The sequence below is a fragment of the Colobus angolensis genome, unplaced genomic scaffold (assembly GCF_000951035.1).
Source record: "Colobus angolensis palliatus isolate OR3802 unplaced genomic scaffold, Cang.pa_1.0 Scaffold75, whole genome shotgun sequence".
Taxonomy (NCBI): domain Eukaryota; kingdom Metazoa; phylum Chordata; class Mammalia; order Primates; family Cercopithecidae; genus Colobus; species Colobus angolensis.
Genome location: NW_012121265.1, coordinates 3,314,229 through 3,336,195, shown reverse-complemented (window position 1 = coordinate 3,336,195; position 21,967 = coordinate 3,314,229). Strand labels below are relative to the sequence as shown.

The 21,967-nt window shown below is 37.1% G+C and overlaps 1 protein-coding gene across 1 annotated transcript in view; it reads left to right on the top strand.

Annotated features, from left to right (window-relative positions):
- Positions 1 to 21,967, top strand: part of ATRNL1 (attractin-like 1) — an 834,587-nt gene that overhangs the window by 718,160 nt on the left and 94,460 nt on the right. Inside the window, exon 28 of the mRNA XM_011927827.1 lies at positions 15,797 to 15,911. Coding sequence (XP_011783217.1) covers positions 15,797 to 15,911 — 115 coding nt within the window. The remainder of the gene's footprint in view (positions 1 to 15,796; positions 15,912 to 21,967) is intronic.

The following is a 21,967-nucleotide window of genomic DNA, read 5'->3' as shown; positions in this document are numbered from 1 at the left end:
CCCCCGTGTTTCTTCTATACTTGCTCATCATTTGATAATTTTTGCTCTCACTTCATTCCTTCAAATCTCATAGACTCTGTGGATTCTGAGTCTCAGACCTTGAACTACGATACATGTATCTGTCTGTCTCCCGTGACATCTCTTTACTGCTAGATGCTAGTATGGAAAGTGGGGAAGAATTAGGCATCGGAATTATGATAAGTCTGAGTCCAAGTTTCAACTCTTCCACTTTCCTTGCACAGGTAAAGGAAACATTAGGTATTCAAAAATGGCCATTATTATTATGTATGTCTCTTCTAAACCCACAACTGATTTATCCATTCTCTAACCCTTTACTTTTGCCGTCCTTGCTTGCTTGCTTGCCTTTCTTTCTTCAAAGCCACCCCTTCTTGATCCTGCATCTCTGTCTCAATCTTTTATCTGATACTCACCCCTGAATCCCCTGCCCCAGCTCTGACAAAATGGTGAATTAGAGTTTCATTGTAGAAAGATCTGTGGTGAAGAGATGCAGTGAAGTATCAAGGTAATTCCTTTCTAAATGGAAAATGACCATCACAAGTATTTTTATGTCTCAGTATTTCTTTTTAGTGATATTTTTAAAAATTCCTTCAGGACATGTAAAAGGAGAAAAAAAAGAAATTGAAATAGCAAACTAAGAATGTATGGCGTTCATTTGTAATAAGCAGGAAAGTTAAATATATTTTTAAGGTGATAAAGGAGCTAAATCATAATACAGCTGCCATTTATTGAATGCCTACTCTATGCAATGCAATATACCAGGTGCTTTAAATAAGTTATTGAGTTTACTCATTGCAAAAACCTTATGAGTGATTAGCACTATTATTATTCTCTTTTACAGGTGAAGAAACCTGGGCCTAGAAAGATTAGTCTTGTTACCTAAAGTCACGCGATCTGTATGTGGTAGAGCCAAGATTCAAACTTGATTTTACTTTTCATGGCATAGTGTACTGAATGTAGAACCTGCCTGCAAGAGTTTCCTCAAAGTCTGTGTCACACCAGGGCCACATATAAGCTCCTGGGCTTTTCTAACATGAATCAGAAGATATAGGCTAAGTTATAAGAATAAGTTATTATTATAGTAAAAATGTATGCCAAGTTAAACAGACCATTAAAAATGATAAAATTAAATGATAATCGCCGACATTTATTGAACACTTGCCCTATGCCAGGCAGTATTCTAAATGCTTTGTAAGTATCAATTTAGTTTATCCTTACAACAATCCAGTGCAGTACATATTATAATTATTGCCATTTTACAGATGAGGAAATTGAGCACAGAGAGTTAAGAAACATGCTCAAGTAAGTGGCAGTTAAGAATTAATTCTAGGTGGTATCGTACCAGAGCCTACATGTTTACCCTCTCTGTCCAATACAAACTACCTAATTTAATCCTGTGTTGTAATTCTTTTGAATTCTAATATAAAGTACATTATCTTGTAAAGTTTTAGTTTAAAGGTCTGCCTCGTAAGCAACAGGGCCTGCTCTTCACCATATGTGTTCATAGTCTGGATAATTCCCTGATGGGGATCCTTTGGAGCAAACATGTCTTATGGAATGTTTTCCATGACTGCGCTATGCGCAACTGCTGGAGCACTTCACTGCTCTACCTCAATGGGATGCCAGCGACTGACTGTCTTTCTATCTACAGTTAATTTGGTGGCTACTGCTATGCTCTCAGGAGCCAGTTGTCTATCATATCCCTGCATTCCCCACACCTTTAGTCCACTCCAAGAACTTGCTCCCCACAGTAGGCCTGTGAGTCTGAGGTTGTATACTGTTTTTTTTTTTTTTTTGGAGACGGAGTCTCACTCTGTTGCCCAGGCTGGAGTGCAGTGTCGCTATCTCGGCTCACTGCAAGCTCCACCTCCCAGGTTCACGCCATTCTCCTGCCTCAGCTGCCTGAGTAGCTGGGACTACAGGTACCCGCCACCATGCCTGGCTAATTTTTTGTATTTTTAGTAGAGACGGGGTTTCACTGTGGTCTCGATCTCCTGACCTTGTGATCCGCCTGCCTCAGCCTCCCAAAGTGCTGGGATTACAGGCATGAGCCACCGCGCCTGGCCTGTATACTCTTATTCTACTGGCATCCCATTAGAAGCTATTTTCTGCAGCTCCAATATTCCTTTTTTATTTTGTCACTTTGGATTTCAACAAGATATTTTAAAGCTTCCTGTCCTTTGCGCCATATTATTTTAGATTCTCTAGTGGTGGGATTATACCTGTATTTTTTTTCTGAACTTTTTGAAACCCACTTTCCTAAGTTTAGTATATATGTCTGAATCCATAAGGCTCCACAACTCTCCTCTTCTGACCCAATTGCCTACTTCTCCTTTGCCCCTCAAACTCTTCCACTTCGTTTTCAAAGTTTGTTTGCCTGTCTCTAGGCAAACCCCTACATTTTTGGTCTCTTCAACCAATTAGAATGTTCCCTTTACCATTTTGCTCTGGTTAGGTGACATGATCAGTTTCTACTCATTTTGAATAGAATGAGATTGCCAACAAACAGGCAGCTGTTGACAGATCTGGAATCTGTATTAGCAAAGCATCTTCCAGGTTTCTACTCCAATGGGATGTCTACATGAAGAACTACAGTGTTGTCACCTCACACCTTCCCCTAGTACCTTCCACCATGTGTTAATCTTCAACATAATGAATTCTCCTCTGCTGTGTATTTTCTTGCCTTAGTGTGATAAGGACCAATATTGATCTTCAAAGTATTGATGTAAATGTTCCATCCAAAGGGTTTAGTTTGCTTTGCTGCAGCAGTTTTTACAACTGATATGACATATTCATATTCTGGGTTCAAAAACCTTGTAATCTTGCTAATACTTGGAACATGTATTAGTAATTAGTACAGTGTCCTGCAACTGCTTTTAGTTCACCTTCCACTTCTCAAGGGAGTGTTCAGCAAATAATACATGCTCAATTAATAATAGTTGACATTATTATTATCATTAAAGAAAAGACATATAAACTTGTAGTTTTCCAAGACAGAATATGACTTCGCAGGCAAACAGAGGATATTGGCGTCTTCTCTGCCATCCCTTTTGACACCTTACAGAACCTTGGTGAGATTAATTAATTACTCATCTTCCACTGTCCCTGAATGTAAAATAAGGGTGACCTTATTTCAGAGGAAAAGTGACCTCTTCCTCTGAAAGCTTCATGACTTAACAAAAAGTAAGATACATTGAATCATTTGAATACCAACTGTGAAGAATAAAATATTGAGTAATGCTTACTCTGTTCTTTAGACTATTGACCTAGCCATGGAGTTAGCACCAGATCATACTTTCTGCCCTTTCTTGAAGATAAAAATCACCGTCAGAATTGCCAGCCAAGGAAGGAAAATTGAAGTGGAAGGTTACAGTCCTGAAGAGCAAGCACTCATATGGGAGAATTAGGAAGGGCAATATATAGCGGCCTCAGAAGCTTGGTGAGGAACAAAAGTATAAATGACCAATAACCTTATCTAGACCATAACATATTAAATTGGGCCTTGGCCCAGTCACTCTTAGCTAATAAGGAAATTTCTGTTCAGAACTGTGAATATTATAGTACGACTGGGATGTGCTGCCTGCATTCCCACTTCGAGACTGAGCCTCTCATTTTCCCAGCTCTGAGCCCAGTCCTTCTCCAGGAATCACCCGCTGCTGACAGAAGCTGCCTCTCACAATGGTCATTCCCTGCCCCCCGAGGACAGCCTCCATCCATGGATAGGTTCAAAGGTTTAGCCTCTTGTCTCGATGTGATACAACTCTAAAGGACCACCCACTCGGGCAGAGGCTGCCGCACCACAGGTGAACTTCACCCTCTGCCATGCTCTGCTCTGTCACCCCACACCAATGTTGTTCCTGTGGCTACTTACCAATGAACCTCCTGCACACATGTCTCAGAATCTCAGAATTCTATTTCCTGGGGAATTCAACATACAACATATACTACATTTGCGTTCTAAGGAGCAATTACCACCATTTTCCATTTTAGGAACATCATCAATCATACAATAATCACAAAATTCCCATAACTAAGTGAATTTCCCCCATTGACCTTTGTGTGAGCTGCATTTGCCATGCTATGTGATATGTAGCTAACTTCTGAAGTGAAAGTGGCTTGAATCGCCCCCAAATAGGGGAAATATTCTGAGATGTTGAGACTGGTAAGTTACCGTATTATACTTATGATCGTTTCCAAAACAAAAGAAAAAGACGGCAAGCAATCAATACTCCTTGGCCATTCTGTTAAAGGTTGGTTTATGACTAGGGAGACTGTATTAGCTCCTGAGGGCTAAATTACCACAAAGTTGGTGGCTTAAAAGAAAAGTCTGGGGGCCAGAAGTCTGGAATGAAGGTGTTGGCAGAGTTGATTCCTCTGAGACCCTGAAGGAGAGTGTTTTTCTGTGCCCCTCCCCTTGCTTCTGGCATTGCCTGCAAACCTTGGTGCTCCTTGGCTTGTAGATGCATCACTGCAGTCTCTGCCTCTGTCTTCATATAGTGAACTCTTCAGTGACTCTCCCAAGTGGCATCTCCTTGTATCAAAAGTAGGCCAGGCCTACCCTAATGAAGTACGACCTCTCACCTAATCTTAACCAATTACATTGGCAAAGGACCTATTTCCAAAAGAGGTCACATTCTGAGGTTCTGGATGAACATGAACTTTTAGGAGATGCTATTCAACCCTCTGCAGAGAACAACTGAGGAAACAACCAAGATCTGCTTCCCAGTTGATACCTGCATTTGTGCTGTGGATCTTTTAATTAACTGTTGTCCTTTTAAAAGAAAATACAGTGAGCCAGATGTGTGCAGTGGGCGCCACCCAATGACAGAAGGCTCCTTGAAGGCTTAATCAATTAGATAATTAGTAGGACCAACAGGGAGTTGGTAAAGCAGCATAAGTAAAACCAGGGAAAGGATCATTACACAGAATCTGACCATTAATTTTTAGTCATACTGAAAAAGGAGCTTTGGGGAAAAGACAGATTTGAAGAGATATTTTATTCACTGTCATATACTTCATTTTCTAAAGCAACCTCTCATGTGGTAGTTGAGTTCACACAATCACATATTAGGTAATTTGAGGAAAAGACCTAAAGGAAGGCTCCTCAAACATATTTAGTTTGGCAACACAAGGACTCTACATATCTCAGGTCATACGCAAGGGTAGCAAGTCCTGTCTTGTGAGTTCTAGAGAACTTAGAAATAACTTTGATCCCTTCAGGGAGACCCCAGAAACCTGCAAAAAGCATCCTCTGTCTACTACCGTCCTTTCTCTCATTTTTCCCTCTGACCTGACTTGATTATAAAATTAGGGATATTTAAATTTAGGAAATAATGAGGAGACAGCCAGTGACCAAAGAGGCTTCCCAAGCCACACACAGATACACCAGAACACCCTTAGGAGGCGTTTCTATGCCTATCCATCCATAAAATATTCTTCTCTTTGCTGTGTGAACAGAAAGGTTTGCGTAGAATGTGTCCTTTTTAATGGCTTTGGCCTCTGAGCTTTCTAACACTAGCATTGATCAAATATCATCTTCTCTACAATAGACTAATGTTTGAACTTGGAACTCAGTTCTAGACCAGACACTAGAATACTGGGGCCATACTTTCGGACCAATCCTGAGAGAATGACATCACCCAGGAGAGACAGATAAGAAAAGATCTTGATGTGTAAGCCTCCTTTATTTACCTGCCATCAATTACAAAGCAAAGTGGAAGGAAGGGAAAGGGAACTATTAACATTGATCCATATAAAATTGCTGATATTCAGCTGGTTTTGACTTTTAAAAATTGCATTTGCAAGTGATTTGACCTAATATAAAATTGTATTTAAACAACTACTTTTTGCCAGGCTCTATGCTAAGTGCCTTAATCTTATATTATTCTTTATAATCCTCAATGTAAACTTGCAAGATTGGTGTTATAATGTCTATTTTCTGTATAGAAAAGCTGTGGCACAAAAAAGTTCAGTAATTTATTCAAAATCCCATAATATTTGAACCCCCACCCACTTCATGTCAAGTAAAGTCATTTGGGTCTGCTGAAGTATTTCTAGACTTTGTAGTAAGATTATTTCCAAACTCTATTGTCAAAATTCTTGAAATTGCAAAGGCTACTCTGTCTACGAACTTCAAGGGACATAGGAGGATGGTTACAGACTGTCAAAAGGATGTCTGTGGTACATGGGATTGGTAATGTAGAAATTAGGCAGCACTTTGAATGTTACTGACAGGTCGCAGCACACTGATAGCAACAGGGAAGAAGATATTGTGGAAAATAAGACAACCTCTTGAGAAAGTCATTTCAGTATTTGTATCACTGATGGGGTTTACAGAAAAGCAGTTTATCCACTGGCAGCTGCATAAGTTTTAGGTTGCATTTATGTAAAGAATCAAATACGTAACAAGCAAGCTGGCATGGTGGTTTCTGGAACTGGGGAAGAGGAGGGAAAAGAAACCCCTAGGGCTATAGCTGTAACATACTTTTTCATTCACACATTTGCAACTCTATGTGTCTTTAGCATTCTGTGAAAACTGATGTTCATAATGTTGATCATGGAACATCAAGACAATATTAAATTATGTTTGATATATTACAGACTTGTTGAGAAGCATAGAAAATGATATTTATTTCAAGCAACTTTGCAGTATTTTTTTAATACCCTAAAACAGCAAAGTTTTAGCTCTTGTAGAGTTAATGTTCAGCTTTCTGGGAAAACTCTGCAATCCAGAATGACTTATTCTCTGAGAAATCCAGGTAATTACACACATGCTTTTGTACCAAGTCATATTAAACTCTTTCATTCAAAGTTTTGTCCATGCTTTTGTACTTATAATAGGTTGCGGCTGGTATGATAATTACAGTAGAAAGTCATTTATTATGTGAATCTATGAACATCTGATTCTTCATTAAGAATATTGCCAAATCTGCACTTTTATTCTTTCTGCTGACAGTTAGTTTTCACAGTGCTTCTTGATTTACTTTTATGATTGAAGTTTCAGGAATAAATGTTTTAATTTAATGTTCCCTCAGTATAAAAGATTTGACTAATAGTTTAATAAAGGGACACCGCAAGTTCCTAATAGGGAGAGGTTTGCTCGTGTTCATGAGGGATGATGCACACCACGTCTTGATGAAGGCTGCCCATGACCCACCGTGTGCTGCACATGTCAGGTTCTGTCTGAACATCTCAGCACATTTTAAGCAGGTAGTGAGAATTCCAGCCATGGTCAGGAAAGATGGGAAGGGCTAATGGGGGACCTGGATATTTTGAAGGGCCTCAGTCTTCCTCTATTGCCTCTTCTCATCCGTCTTTACAGAATATTTCCTAACACTTAACCTCCCCAATGAACTTCTATCAGTTTCCAATACAACCCATATGTCTTTGCACCTCTGTGTGCATGCCCTTACTTCTGCCAGAAATCCTCCTTCATCATTCTCCTGGTGAACTCCTAGTCATCTTCTGCAAGGTAAAGTCCTTCTCCAGAACTTCACATACCCTCTCCTGCCTGCCTCCCTCCACTATTACCCCCAGGACTCTGTGCATAACTCTTCCAGTGCATTTGGCTCTAAATTAGTCAGAGTTGCATTTAGCTTAAAATGATGCTTCACCAGAGTGGGTACTGTGCCTATGTAGCACTCGACCACCAGTAATGAGCACATTTCCCTTTTAAAAAGAATTTATCTCTCAGCTATATTCTTATGGTGGCATTCTACATTAATGAATGGCATAATGTGTTTTAGAATGGACTAGCCTGGAAAGTAATACCAAGATCTTGATTTTTCTAACTTTCCTGCTGGTTTACATCTATCTATTCTAGATTGAGATTTTGTTTATATCTTTGAGAGTTACCTTGTGCACAATTTGGAAAAGGGAAAACAAATATCCATTTATTCATAAAATATTTCTTAAATGCCTCAGTCTTAGGTGCCAGGGAAAGTCTATTCTCTGCAACATATAATGCTTGCAGTCAGGTCAGATTCCTTGATAAAAGCAGGGAACAAAAATGGGAAGAACAGGCAGGCATTCAGGGGCAGTGTTGATGTGGTAAGTGTGGGAAGTTTGGCATTGGGATTAGATTTTTCCTACCCTGAAAACCATCAATAAAAAATCTGTCCTCAAGGCTGAATTTCTTAATTAATTCATATCAAGCCATTAACAGAGACTTTAAAAAATACGGTCTGTGTTCTCACATATCTATCTTTTGAGTTGAGCATATTCTTCATACGGAACAAAGAACAACTCTAAAGCAAAGTGAAAACTGGACAGAATGGTGTAATAATAATCACTGACTTAGTACTTACTGTGTGCTATACTTCATGTATATATATACATATAATGTATAAAATATATATATTACTCCTTTAATCATTATGATAACAATATGAGTAAGGTATTTTTAGCTCTATTTTACAGATGAAGAACTTGAGGCACAGGGAGGTTAAGTGCTTTAACCAAACTCATGCTTGGATGACAGCATGGCCTTGAACTCAGGAAGTTGGGTGCTAAAGGTTGTTCTCATCACCACTACGTTGCACTTCTTCTCAATGGTTAGAAAGGAAAAGTGATTTACGCAGAAGTATTGAGAGAGAGTAGAGCAAAGAGGTCCTGGAGTGGCCTAGCATGACCTGGCATAGCTTCTTGCAGGTAGAGAGGTTTAAGCCAATATGGCAGGAATGGTAGATGTTGGCAAGAAGTCTATGTGAATGGAGGGGCCTGAAAAAAAGCCTAAGTCTGGGCATGAGCAAGATGAGAAGTGACTGATTTGGCAGGCACAGTTGTCTCTCACACTTAACAGTACTTTTCAAGGCCAGAAAGGATGTTCTCGATTTTGAAATTCATACATAAAGTATAGTGGTTAGGTTGCTTTTTGCACTGAGCTGTGGAGAAAAGTACAGGTTGTTACAAATCTATTTAAGATAATGATTTAATTGAAAATCTATTTTAAAGTTTTGAAAAATGCTAACAGGAATCAACTTTTAAGGATTCAAAGTCACCTCCTATTAACATTCATATTATTAACCAACTCAGGGCAAAGCATGATTGTATAATAGCTCAAGAAGAGGTAGTGTTGTCTCATTTTACTTTCTGCTACCTAAACACCTAGGGAAACATAGGTGATAAAACTGAAGCTGTCACAATCCAGCCACTTTACTCCCAAAGTCAGTGCCACACAATTAAAATAACTACAAAACTCAGTTTATCTAGATAGTATACTATAAAGATAATCCTTAAATATGGGTATATATGAGTGTCTGTGTTTGTGTGCATGCATGTGTTTAGTTAGAAATTTTGAACACAGATTGAACATGGAGGCATTTTAGCAAGGAGGGATATTTGGTAGGATATGAAAATGAAGTTTATGGTTGGAATACCTTCAGAACCTCAAGTGCAGCATCCTGATTCCGTGAAGATTATGTTTTATTCCTTTACCTATTCCCACGTATAATACTTTATTCTCTTTGAATTGGCTTCTAATGCAATTTAACCCTGTTTTTGAGAGTGTCCATCAGCTTAATTTCTTTTATTAATATGAATTCTTCTCCTTCCTACTGGGTAAACCCAGCTAATGTGTTTTTTCTCCTTTATCATTTCATGCAAAACAAAAAGTAAATAAGGAAAGAATGTGATTTTCGCTTTCATTTTTTTCCCCAGGCCTAAACAATGGAATCAGAGAATCTGTTTTTGAAATCTGGAATCTTAGTATTTGCTGATACTATGGAATCAGCACGCTTGATTAGCTGTGAGCCAAAAGCCATCAGGCTCACTTAATACAATACTCAGTAAATTCATTCACTTTTACTAATGTGACTAAAAACTAAATTTCGTATCAATATAAACACTCATGAAACCGCAAATACCAAGTCATGCAAGCTGTTGAAAAAGACTCATTTTCACTTATAGATGAATTCTGATAAGAATAACATTAAAAGTATTTTAGTAGGGAAATGTTAGAGTGATTAATGTGTAGTTGTTTGCATTTTTAATATTTCACTCATCTATCAGATTAGTATTTGTGCATACTGTCAGAATTTATTCTGTTCTTGTCAAAATACTTATTACTGCTGACAGGTATAACATACCCACATTAATCCTTAATTCCTTGATTCAATTTTCTAATTGCTTTTTTGGCATGCGATGGTGGCCATTTAGTCTTATGTGATGTATTCATCATATGGTATAAAACTGTTCTTTAAAAATTAGATGTGCCATTTAAAGTAACTGAGCAGGAAGAAAAAAATACTAAGGATTGGAAATTTTAAATTTCACCATACTTAGACAAACTGTTAGATATTGGTATGTCACAGATTCTGGAGGTTGTCCATAAACCATAGTCACAGAATGTTAAAGAGGAAAGAGACCTTAAAAATCATCCAACCTACCTGTTGGGGAAAACTGACTTAGTTTTCCAGTTGGGGAAACTGACTTAGTAACAAGCCCAGGATCACACAGCTAGATAGTGGGAAAGCTGGTCTGAGGACTTATATGTTCTGATCACTAGTCAGAAATGGGGTAAGTATCTGCATGTAATTGTTATAACTGGTATTCTAAATTGACTTTTGCTATTAATAGTCAGGCCGAGAGAATGAGAGACTCCTTAGCTTCTGAAGCTATATTTTTTAGTAATATTGTACAGTGGCTGAAAACCTAGATTGTAGAATCAGAGTTTCAATCCTGGATCTGCCCCTCACTAGCTGTCTTACCCTGAGAAATACCATCTGACCTCTCTGAATTTCAATTACTTCATCTGTAGGAAATGGAAAATAACAGTGTCCTGCTAATAAGGTTGCTATTTAGATTACATACAATAATGCATGTAAAAAGCTTAGCGTAGCACTAGGCATCTAGTAAGCACTCAGTAAATGTTACATATTATTATTTTTAGTGTTTTATTATCCCTTTAATATCCAAATTTGGAGAGAAACTTGGTCATGCCTTATCGCTTATTTCACCATGTGACCTCTGTGACAACTTGATTTGCTCATTCATTGACTCTTTCACTTACCATGTGCAATGCACTCTAGTAGATGCTATAGGTAAGACAAAGAAAAATCTAACATAATATATACCTTGCAGAAGCAGGGCTATGCAACATGTATATCAATAAGTACAATAAAACAATGGTAGACATAGGTCCCAGAAAGGCGGCACAAGCACCATGCTTGGACATTTCAAAGAGAGGAAGTGAGCACAGGGGATGTAGGGATGAATAAGAAACAAGACCTGTTCTCAAGGAGCTTGATGCAATGGGAAATAGACATTTACCCAGCTGTTATTCAAAGTAGAAAATAAAGAGGGTCACAAAAAGTAAAGTTAAAGAACTAAAGAGGGAGAAACTAAATATCTCAGATCAGAGAAGGCTTTATAGATGAAGTGACACGAGTTGGCTTTGAGGGATGCATAAGATCAGGAACATTGGAGACCTGTGGGAAAGATGCCTTAGACAGTCGGAAGACTAAGAGTGAAGAAGGCACAGATGACTCTGAAAATCCTGGGAACAGTTGTTGAATCGTTACTAATGACACTTAATTTGACTAAAACATAGAGCTTGTGCAGAATAAAGGATGTGATTAGATGAGTATGTAGGGAATGTCATTTTGGACTCAAGCTTCTTTTGACCCATAGACATGTTCTGTTGGTCAGCACACATTTTAAGAGTTAATGTCTTTTAAAAAGTCATACTTTCTAGTTAGTACCCACTACGTTTTATTGTCTTACTCTAGAGGATAAGTCAGTCTTCCTACCTATTGCAGGTAATATAGCATAAAGTTAAGCATACAAGCTCAGAAGATAGACTGCATTGGTCCAAATCTTGGTTATGCCACCTATTAGGTCTACAACTTTATTTATGTCACTTGGACTCTTAGACCTTCAGTTTCATCATCTGCAAAACGGAAATAGTCAATGCCTCGTTGGGTAGGTATTGACACCAGTCATATAGTAAGTGCTTAATAAATGTTAACTATTATTACTCTGTTACCCACCTGTGCCTTGAAGTGACTTCGTTCACAAGTTCTACTTTGGAACTACTGAAAACATTTTTGAAAAAGGATGTGACATCTTTTTAATCTTGAGCCCTTGAATGTTTTACTAAACCCCACTTAAATTGTAATGACTGGTCCAAGGACATCAGATAATTCTGTTAAGCCCTCAGCTGCTGAAATATGGTTTCTAGTGATGGGTCTCCATGTGATTTACAGAAGTGAATCCCTCACTCACCATTGGAGAGGGCCAGTGGAAGAAGAAACAAGTAACCAGCTTCACTCATTGATGTTTTCCAAATGTGCAGTGATTCACGTAGCAACAGTTTCCCAGGATTGATCCTGAGCTCAAATGAAGGCCTCATTTTCAGAACAAATTATGAGTTTTAAGAACTATAATCTTGAAAATCTCCATGATTCTAGAAGCTTCTCTGGCAATTTTTTTTCTGTTGGTAAGAGCTGAAAAATGGAAAGCATTTAATATAGAATTTTTGCCCCTAAAACAGCAACTTGAAAATAAGAGTACAATAGCTTTAAAAACACTAGAGTGAACAAAACAAGTCTTTTTAAAAGTGCTGTGGGCTTAATACACAAGGACTGCTAATTACATAACTGTCAGTGATGTTTTCTGGCAGAGCCTAACACCAACTTCTTGCAGTACAACAAATATGAAAATGCCTAGAAGTAAATCACAGTTGCTGAGTGCTGTGGGCAAACAAACCCAGGCCTTATCTCTTTGAAAGGCAGCAACGGAAAGTACATGATAAATTGCACAGCTCAGTGAACATGTTATGTCATTGTGAAATGATTTTGATTCATGGTTATGTAGTTATCACAAAACAACTGACAAACCTCAGGGTATCAGAAACATTATCATTCGTGGGGTTTTGCTATTTTCTGTTGTAAAATTCAAGTGCTATAAAGTGATTTGTTTTTTTTGTATATAAAATTCTGTATTGAAAGTGATATTTGCCACACACTCTTTGAAAATAATGTTTAAATTATGTGAATTTCTTCCAGAAGTTATCAAAGAGCTGAGCTAGTAACTAATGTTTTAAACAGAATGAATAATTCATATTTTTGCTAATATCCTTTTATTAAAATTCTTTTACCTAAAAATAGACCAAGTTGTAAGTCAATTTGATTTTTTTAAATGGAAGTATAATCTCCTTTTATATAGTTTATCAATATACAGAAATTTCTGAATGTTTTCTTTACAATAGCAGTAGAACTAAGAATGAGAAGAGTAATTTTTTAAAGGAAGATTTTGTAGAAGTAGCTTTTATGCAGGCATAATTTCATTTCCACATTTGAGATATTCTACTACACTGTCCTTATTTGTTGCTAAGTCTCTGAAATTTAAAGTGTTAATTAGGCCATATTCCACCTGAAGATTAGTTATTTTTTATTAATTTTTTTCTCCATTGATGCTGTTGGTGTTTAAACACCAGTAGTTGATGTTTTAAAATGTTTTCTGCTTGTGTTAAAAGTGGCAGAAAGATAGCCTGGCAAAAAGATCAAAGTGATGTACTACTGAACCATTTGTTGTTTTGCTCAGTCTCCTAAAGCAAGACCCACTGTTTCTCAACGTTTTTATATAAACATATAATTCTACTGTTCTAATTTTTGCAGTCAGGTTTTTTTGTTTTAACACGCCTTTGGATATGCTGAATAGTATCAGTTAATACGTTGAGAGTTTAAAAAGAAAAACAAAGAAAAGCTTGCCCATTAGTAGAAATGATTGATTGTTTCTTAGGTATGGTTTTTCTAATATATCACTATCGTTTAAACCCTGAGTTTATTTTATGTTCTGTTAGTATATTTTAATCAATTGACCTTTATATATTGTTTGCATTTATTAAATTAAAATAACTTTTAGTAGCCTGTAAATATGATTTGAAACATTTCACAGTATTTTTCTTTTAGCCTTGGAATATGACAAACCTATTCTCTAAATATTTACATCATTGGAGAATATCTATGTACTTATGCTGATTTTGACTTAACATTTTCAAAAATAAGTCTGTTAAATTAAATGTAAGCTTTAAAATATAAAACCATAGATCATGTAACTTGATACAAGTATTGCAACATGGCTTACAGCATTTTCTTGGAACATTTTTATGCCCTTTACTTCCACCACCATGTCCACTTTCACCTTTATATTGAATACTCCCAAAATGTATCTATATGAGGATAATTTTAAAACATGAGATTTATGTTGCTATAAAGGAGAAATCCTTTATAACCACATAAAACCGTTGTCACCAGAAATTTCAGTCTAAGTTTTACATGAAAGCAGACATATTTTATCTTTAATGCCTCATTAAACTTTCTAGAAACGGCAGTATTCTAGAATATTCTAGGTGAATGACTGCATATGTCTGTATTTCTTCTGAAAAGTTTAAATATCATGAATGAAAAAACCTGAACAAATCATTTGTTCTAATAATTAAAGCTGTGGTACTTATTCTTCCATTTAATTTTGCCTTTACTCAGAAATGTTGCTTTGATATATCAACCATGTCTCTTCTACAGCTCTTTAAATAATGGCCAAAACTAACATTCCTAGGCTAAAGTGATAGCCTCACTATTCCAAAGATCACATTGTGTTTAATTCCCAATTTCATATGTGGATTTGTATACACATGTGTGTACTTGTGCATACGTTTATGTATACATGTGTGGAGGTGCACGTTTGCATATGCACGCATGTCATAAGCATGCATTGTGTGATTAAGAATGTGAACTCAGGAGGCAGCCTGCCTGAGCTTACATGCTAGCGCAACTACTTCTTCCTAGCTATATGAGTCCTAGCAAGCTTTTTTAACCTCTTGCTTCAGTGTTCTCATGTTACAGAGTTGTTGTGGGTTTAAATAAGTCAATAGATGTAATGCACTTTGAATACCTAATCCATAGTAACGACTTAATAAAATACTAGCTATTGCTATTATTATTACTATTATTATTATTATTATTATTATATATTTACTGTATGTTATTTCTAAAGTTATTTATACAGGTGCATTGGTGGGTGATTAGTAAGTAGGTATTTCGATAAAACAGTATTAAAGATATGCCAACCTGATCTCACTTTTACATGTGGATTCTTAAAAAAAGTCAAAGACGTAGAAACAGAGAATAGAACAATAGTCACCGGGGACAGGGAGGGGGAGGATATGAGGAGATGTAGGTCAAAGGGTACAAACTTGCACTTATGTGGGATTAACAAGTCTATAGATCTAATGTAAGCAGGAGGACTATAGTTAATACTGTTGTATTGTATACTGAAAATTTGCCAAGAGAGTGTATTTTAGGTGTTCTTTCCACCAAAAAATAGGTAACTGTATCAGGTGATGAATATGTTACTTGGATTGACTGTAGTAATAATTTCACTATGTATACGTATATCAAAACATCATGTTGTACACTCTGTAGACAGTAAAAATAAGAAAATTAAGATATGCCAACAGAATATTTTGAGTTGTGATCACTTAATTGGATAAACTACACTATGTTGTATATCATTGGTGAGAGGAAACGATTGGGAAAAAGGAACAAAAGTTGCATAACTTTGTGGCTCACAAGCTGCTCGTCAAATATAGTGAAGTTTGTTGATTTATTCAAATGTAGGCACAACTATAGTGTGCAAGGAGCTAGTGTGAAAACAACACATGGTGTGTCCTGAACAAGTAGGAATGTACAGCACAGCTACCTAAAGGATAGATAAGGTGAAAATTAAAATAGCAATGCTATGTCAATTGTGCAAACTTAAAGTGGGTTTTCTTTTTCAGGGGGCACCCAAGCCAATCGCCATTGAACCTTGTGCTGGGAACAGAGCTGCTGTTCTGACTGTGTTTCTTTGTCTACCACGAGGATCATCAGGTGCCCCTCCCCCTGGGCAGTCAGGTATGATAAATGAGGAGCCTTCAGCAGTTAAGCAGAACTTGTAGACTGAACAGAAGAAATAAACAATGCCACTAAATGGCACAGTAAGGATCTTTACAAGGTTCCAATTTAGAGCATGGTAAAATTTTATGAGAATACAAACTTTTACCCAACTATCTAGATATCTGCGTTGTTATAAATGGAGATTTCCCAGTGTTTCTCTGAAAAACACATGTTGAATATGTGTGTATTTCTGTATGATACACACATGTATGAATGTTCACACATACACCTGCATTAATTGCTGGAATTACAATGAGAAATCTCATTAGCAGGGCCACCGTGTTCTAGACCCTTCCAGCCAGCTTCCTTTCTTCCAGTATGTGTGGCATGTTGGAAACCAAATTCTAAATGTGATTAGAAATTTGCTTTGTGAATATGGAACCAAACTAGGGAACATGTATGTTTGGAATGTTGAGTGGCAACAGAGGATGATAGCTTCATGCAATCATCTCAGTAGGTTTAAGATATGCCCTTGCTTTCAGCACCAACTGGAGTTCATGGGCCACGGGAACCCTCTGTCTTAGGTGGGCACAGCCAGCCTTTGTTCCGATTCTCCTTTTCCTGTAGGAAAAACATGTTTTTGATTTGAGGATAATTATACCTGTCCTCTTAGATGTCTGCTCATTGCAGTGGTGTTGGCCACATTCTAAGCATGCTCAATGTTGAATATAAGTCATACTTAAATTGCAGACCACACTTATTTCTCTCTTTTTGCATATTCTATTCCATCTTTATAAATTTGAATTTTTCTGGCTCCTGATTATTTTCTCTGTCCAACCACTCTGGAATGAATGCTTTTTGAGGGCAAGGGTGATTTCAACTCTGTTTTTCTCTTCAATTCCCCTTAAGCATAAAATAAAATGCCAGCAATCTGGCAAGTTCTCAATAACAGTAATTGATGATGAAATGGCCTCCTTGCTTATTTTATCTTTTCTTACTTCCCTACTTGGCTTTGAATTTGTTCCTCACTTTCTTGACTTATGTCCAACCAGACACAAAAAATGGAAAATGTACTACTTTATGCCTTGTAAACCTTAGGTATTCATGTAACAGAATTTTTCCCATATATGGGAGCAGAGAGTTTCCAACACCTTCAGATTCATCATTCATGGTACCTGATGATATCTTATTGCAGGAATTTCTATCCAAAGTTCATTTATGGATGTTTATTCAAAGAAATAAACATTTTCTGCACCTTTTCATACATTGAATGAATGTCTTGTTCTTTTCCTTTCAGCACCTCCGAGGTAAATGGGATGCAATAAGTAAAATAGTTTGGCACTGGTCAGATAAGATGGATAATTATAGGTACTTGCACAGCTAATGGAAGTATTGTTTTAAAACTGGGATGATTTCCAAAACAAACACTTCACTAATGAAAACAAGTCTGTGTGATATACATCAAGGTTTTTCTCGATCCTTCACGAGATGGGCAGACTGAAGGCAACTGCCAATTCTCTGTCCCTTTAACCTTTGAAGTCCTTTTTGACTTATATGAAAGAAACAAGTAGCAGTGTGAACCATTACCTCAACTGTGTTTTCTAACAACTGGATTATGATTACTAATGGTAATGTTATCTTAGATATGCATAGTACTTTACTCTTTCTAAAATGTTCTTCTATTTTTCACATGTGATCCTCATGACAGGGCTGTGAGATAGGTGTTATAAGAGGGGAGTGAGATGTAGAAAGCACTGTATATCTGCACTCAAGGAATAATTGGGAGAGGGGATACTAGAGTGTAGAGCAAAAGAATAAAAATTACTTACGGCTAGCATTCCAGGTAATTTTTCCTGATGATCTGTAGCAGAGAACCTGTCTATAATCAACAGCCCATGTCTTTACAAAAGCAAGCATTTGGATGAATACTGAAAATGTCTACAGGGTTGATAGAGCTAGACAAAAGATTGAAATAGCTTACATACTTTTTACAGAGCCTGAGGATTAAACTATGATGAGTATCTGTGTACATAATTCAGGATGAGCTTGTTCTTTGTTTTCTAAAAACAATCTAGTAGATTTTTCAAGCTCTTACAGGAGTAAGACAGTGGTTCAACTCTTTAAATTGCAACATTATCTGTTATCTCCATCAATTTGGAAGATGGGTAAGATGGGTAGATGGACTGATATGTCATAAAGCAAGTAAAGTAAAATGTTAATGGTAGGATCTAGGTGCTAGGAATACTGGTATTCATTATAAAATTCTTTTAACTTTGATACATGTTTAAATATTTAATAATAAAATGTTGGGAAACAATAAAATAAAATATCTTGACTTCACTGCAAGAAAAACGGCAGTATCTGTAGAGAAAATTTTTTCCAATATCATCATCTAGGTTTTCCCTGAACAAGAAAAATACTGACACCGATATATGAACTAAATGACTATTTTTTTCACTCCTCATCCAAATATTTAGTGTGTGCACAGCCAATTAAAACTTAACACATTTGAGAGGAAATATATTCCAATGATTATTTGGGAACCATATTGGCTCTTGGGAACCAAATGCTGACACTGGTTATCTCATTGTTGAAGTTTAGTTTCTTCTATATCCTTACAGAAAGTCCTTATATATGCCTGTGCTTATCCCAGTGCCCTACACATAGGAATCAGTTCATAAGTTATTTTGGTGATGATGATGACAATGATAGGAGGCTTGGGAAATGTGACCTTTAGCAACCACTTGACTCTGTGAGCTTCAGTTAATTTCAGTAAAATGAGCAACTGGGTTCAAATTAATTTATCCTTTCCCAGATTCCTCTCCTAGAAGCCCTGTATTCTCTTGAACCTCCTCCACTATTTGTGCAGGGTGACAGGTTGGGGGAGTTGAGAAGGAGGTAGAGATGGAGCTTCATTGGCAGGCTCCTGACCCCACCCCCACTGTGTGAAGGACAGGGTGCCAGGGGTCTTCTCTTGGCTATTGTGCTATTTATTTCTCCAAATGTTAGTGTTATTAAATTAGCATTCATTACTAAGAGTCTTCTTATAGATTAAAAGTCTTCTTGTAGTACTTTGCATAATCTCAAATTTTTTTTATCAGGCTCCTTGTTTGAAATGTAGCTTACTAAATTTTTGTTATCAGACTCCTTATTTGAAATGTAACTTACTAAATGTCAGTGTCATGTGTACTCTCCATTGGCATGAATAAGAGCATTTAAGAAGGGTGAGCTTGAGGATCGGCAAAGGCAGAAGCATCCTATGAGCATGGTGGATTTCTCTTATACAGAGAATTTCAACCCTGAAAATGAGTGACAGAAATGCACCGGAACTACTTTGGCCATCTCTTTTCAGGAGCAGCTAGTGATTTTTTTTTAATTTAAAAATAGCATTATCTTTGGATTTGATTTTCTTTCCACCAGCAACTGCTCCAGCAATATGTGGCAAGTAATGCTTAGACATGGCCATTTTAGTTTCTTTCTGAAATGTGTGAACTCCCTTCTTTATGGCTCTTGTCTTAACCAGAGGTCAAAAGAAAAACTGTGCCGACTCATCCCTTAGATTACCCATGCACTAATCTCTTTTTAATATAATAAATTTAGGTGCTTGGGAGAAATTCTCCCTTTAGGGGGCTTAGAATAGTAAAGCAAAAGATATTAAGTAGGCTTTTTGGCATTCCTAGAGCTGGACTAATTAGGTTTCCTGCTCCCCCGCCCAGCAAACCTGCTGCTTCATTTCTGTATTTTCTGTGAGCAGCCATGCCAGACTCTTTGGTTAAGGTGGGATTTATGCTGTTGTTTATGCCTATGTTCACTGTGCAGCCACTTTGTCTTCTGACCTCAAAGTGGTTGAAAGATTGACATCTCCATGAAAACAGGACACATTAAGTAACTCTCCTGCATGACACTAAACAACCAAGCATGTCTCCAGTCACCCCGGACAGCATGGTCCCCGAGCATTTTAGAGGCACATTAAGATGAAATGTGGACAGAGTAAACAGAGTTCTTCAGAAGCATAAATTGAAAATGATAATGATTGCTGTCACTTTGTGATGGAAGATTATGGATTTCATAGTTTATGGATTCTTCCTAATGAGAAGCAGATTAACTTTTCTCACTGGATCAAAAATCCCAATGGCCCAAATCTCCACTGCTGAAAAGAAGCTATGGGCTACAACTGGAAGTAGAATTTTGCCATGATCCTGCCTCATACATGATTGACTATACCATTACCAAAAGAATACTACTAGAAAGTCTAAGGTTTTGAAATGTTCAAGTTTTCAACGTTAGCCTTAGAAGTTTGGGCAGGATGATTAGATTATTTTGAATAATCTAGAAATATTACATAATGTTTAAAATGATAGTTTTCTCACAGTGTCATGGATGTCTTTCTTGTTTATAATGATAACAATAAGAGAACTTTGGTTTAATTTCATGAAAAGAGGAAAGGGAAAGAGAACTAGGCATTATATTAAGTGCTTTATATATTCATTGGTGTAACCCTCTTAATGATTCTGTGGAGATGACTATCCCACTTTTACTATTTAGAAAACCAAAACTCTAGAGAGATTAAATGACTTCCCCAGGGTAAATACAGCTAGTGAGTGAGTGAGCCAGAATTCAAACCCAGGGCCATTGGCTCCTCAGCCTGTGTGACTCTCCCTCATCACTGTGCTCCTGTGGATAAAGATAATGAGGCATAGCCCTTATTCCTAAAAAAGCTTTAAACCCAAAGTCAAGGAGGAAAGCCCTAGAGGGTCTCTGCTAAGCAGTGGGCTTATGATAGTAAGGACAATTTTATCTTTGCCGGTGACTTCAGAAATTTGGTAAAATGCAAATCTCTGCATGCCATGGCGCATCTGCTAATGAAACTATGACTCAGCATATGTAATAGGAAGAAGCCCGTGAACTCACAGGAAAAGAAATTAAACTCGTACATCTGAGCTCTGGACTTGGAGCCACAAGCCCTAAGATCTAGACCTAGCTCTGTCACTAACTAGCAGTGCGACCATGGGCAAGTCTTTTAGTCTCTGGGTCTTCTGTTTTCCCATGCAAAAATGATGGGGTTGGATTAGATTCCTAGGATGCGTTTCACTCTAACCCCATTGCACAGTTTAATACTACAAATTATGCTAAGTCATGCCAGTTTGGGGTGGGGAGAGCAAATAACTTGCTTCTGAGTGGTACCTTAATTTATCTTTGCAGCTGCTCAGAGCCATTGGGAAACTTTATTTTCATATGTATTGATTATTAGTGACTAAAAATAGTTAGCATGGCTCCTTAAATTTAAAAAAATCTTAAAATGGTGTTAATGGAATCTTAGCATGTTTGAAAGAGGTAAGTGGTTTACAGTCCCTTGTTTTCGAAGTGAGTAAAAGGAATCTAACGCTACCAGTGAGAGGTACGTTTCCCGTAATCTCAGAGATGAATCGGAAATGGACTCTAGGTCTGCTGGCTCACAGTGTAGTACTTTCTCCTCTGAAGACAGTTTTTTAAAGCAAATTTCCAGTTTCTAGCAGCCTCTCAAATTTCTATCCCTTCAGACTTTGTTTTTCTTTTATAATTCTGCCACCGTATCTTCACACTTGTAGAAATACATCTGTTGATATAATCTTAGCACTTTCTTTGTTAGAGGTGGCTAGAATAAGAAATAGAACTACTGAATTACATCAAAACTTCATTATAAAAATCTGGCATGTTAGTTACCCTTTAACCTCAAATACAAATATTGTTTATAGCCAGTGTATGTGTCTTCACAAAGAAGAAAGAAAAAGTGGCGTTCATGGTAAAAATAAACTAGAAAATTAGGCAGATAGCCCAGGAAACAACAGAGATAAGAACAAATATCTGAGATTCTTGTTAATAAACATGACTCTGTGTCAAAAAATATCTGATATTAAAAAACCTTAAAATCAACAGAAGGAAATAATTTTCCCTTGTTTCCAAAATACAGTTATTGTGAATCCTCCCTTGCTACTCTTACTCATTCAAGAAATGTGTAAACGTATCTATTATATGGCAGCACTGGATATACTATAGTGAACCAAACAGAGTTCCTGCCCTCATAGAGGTTACAG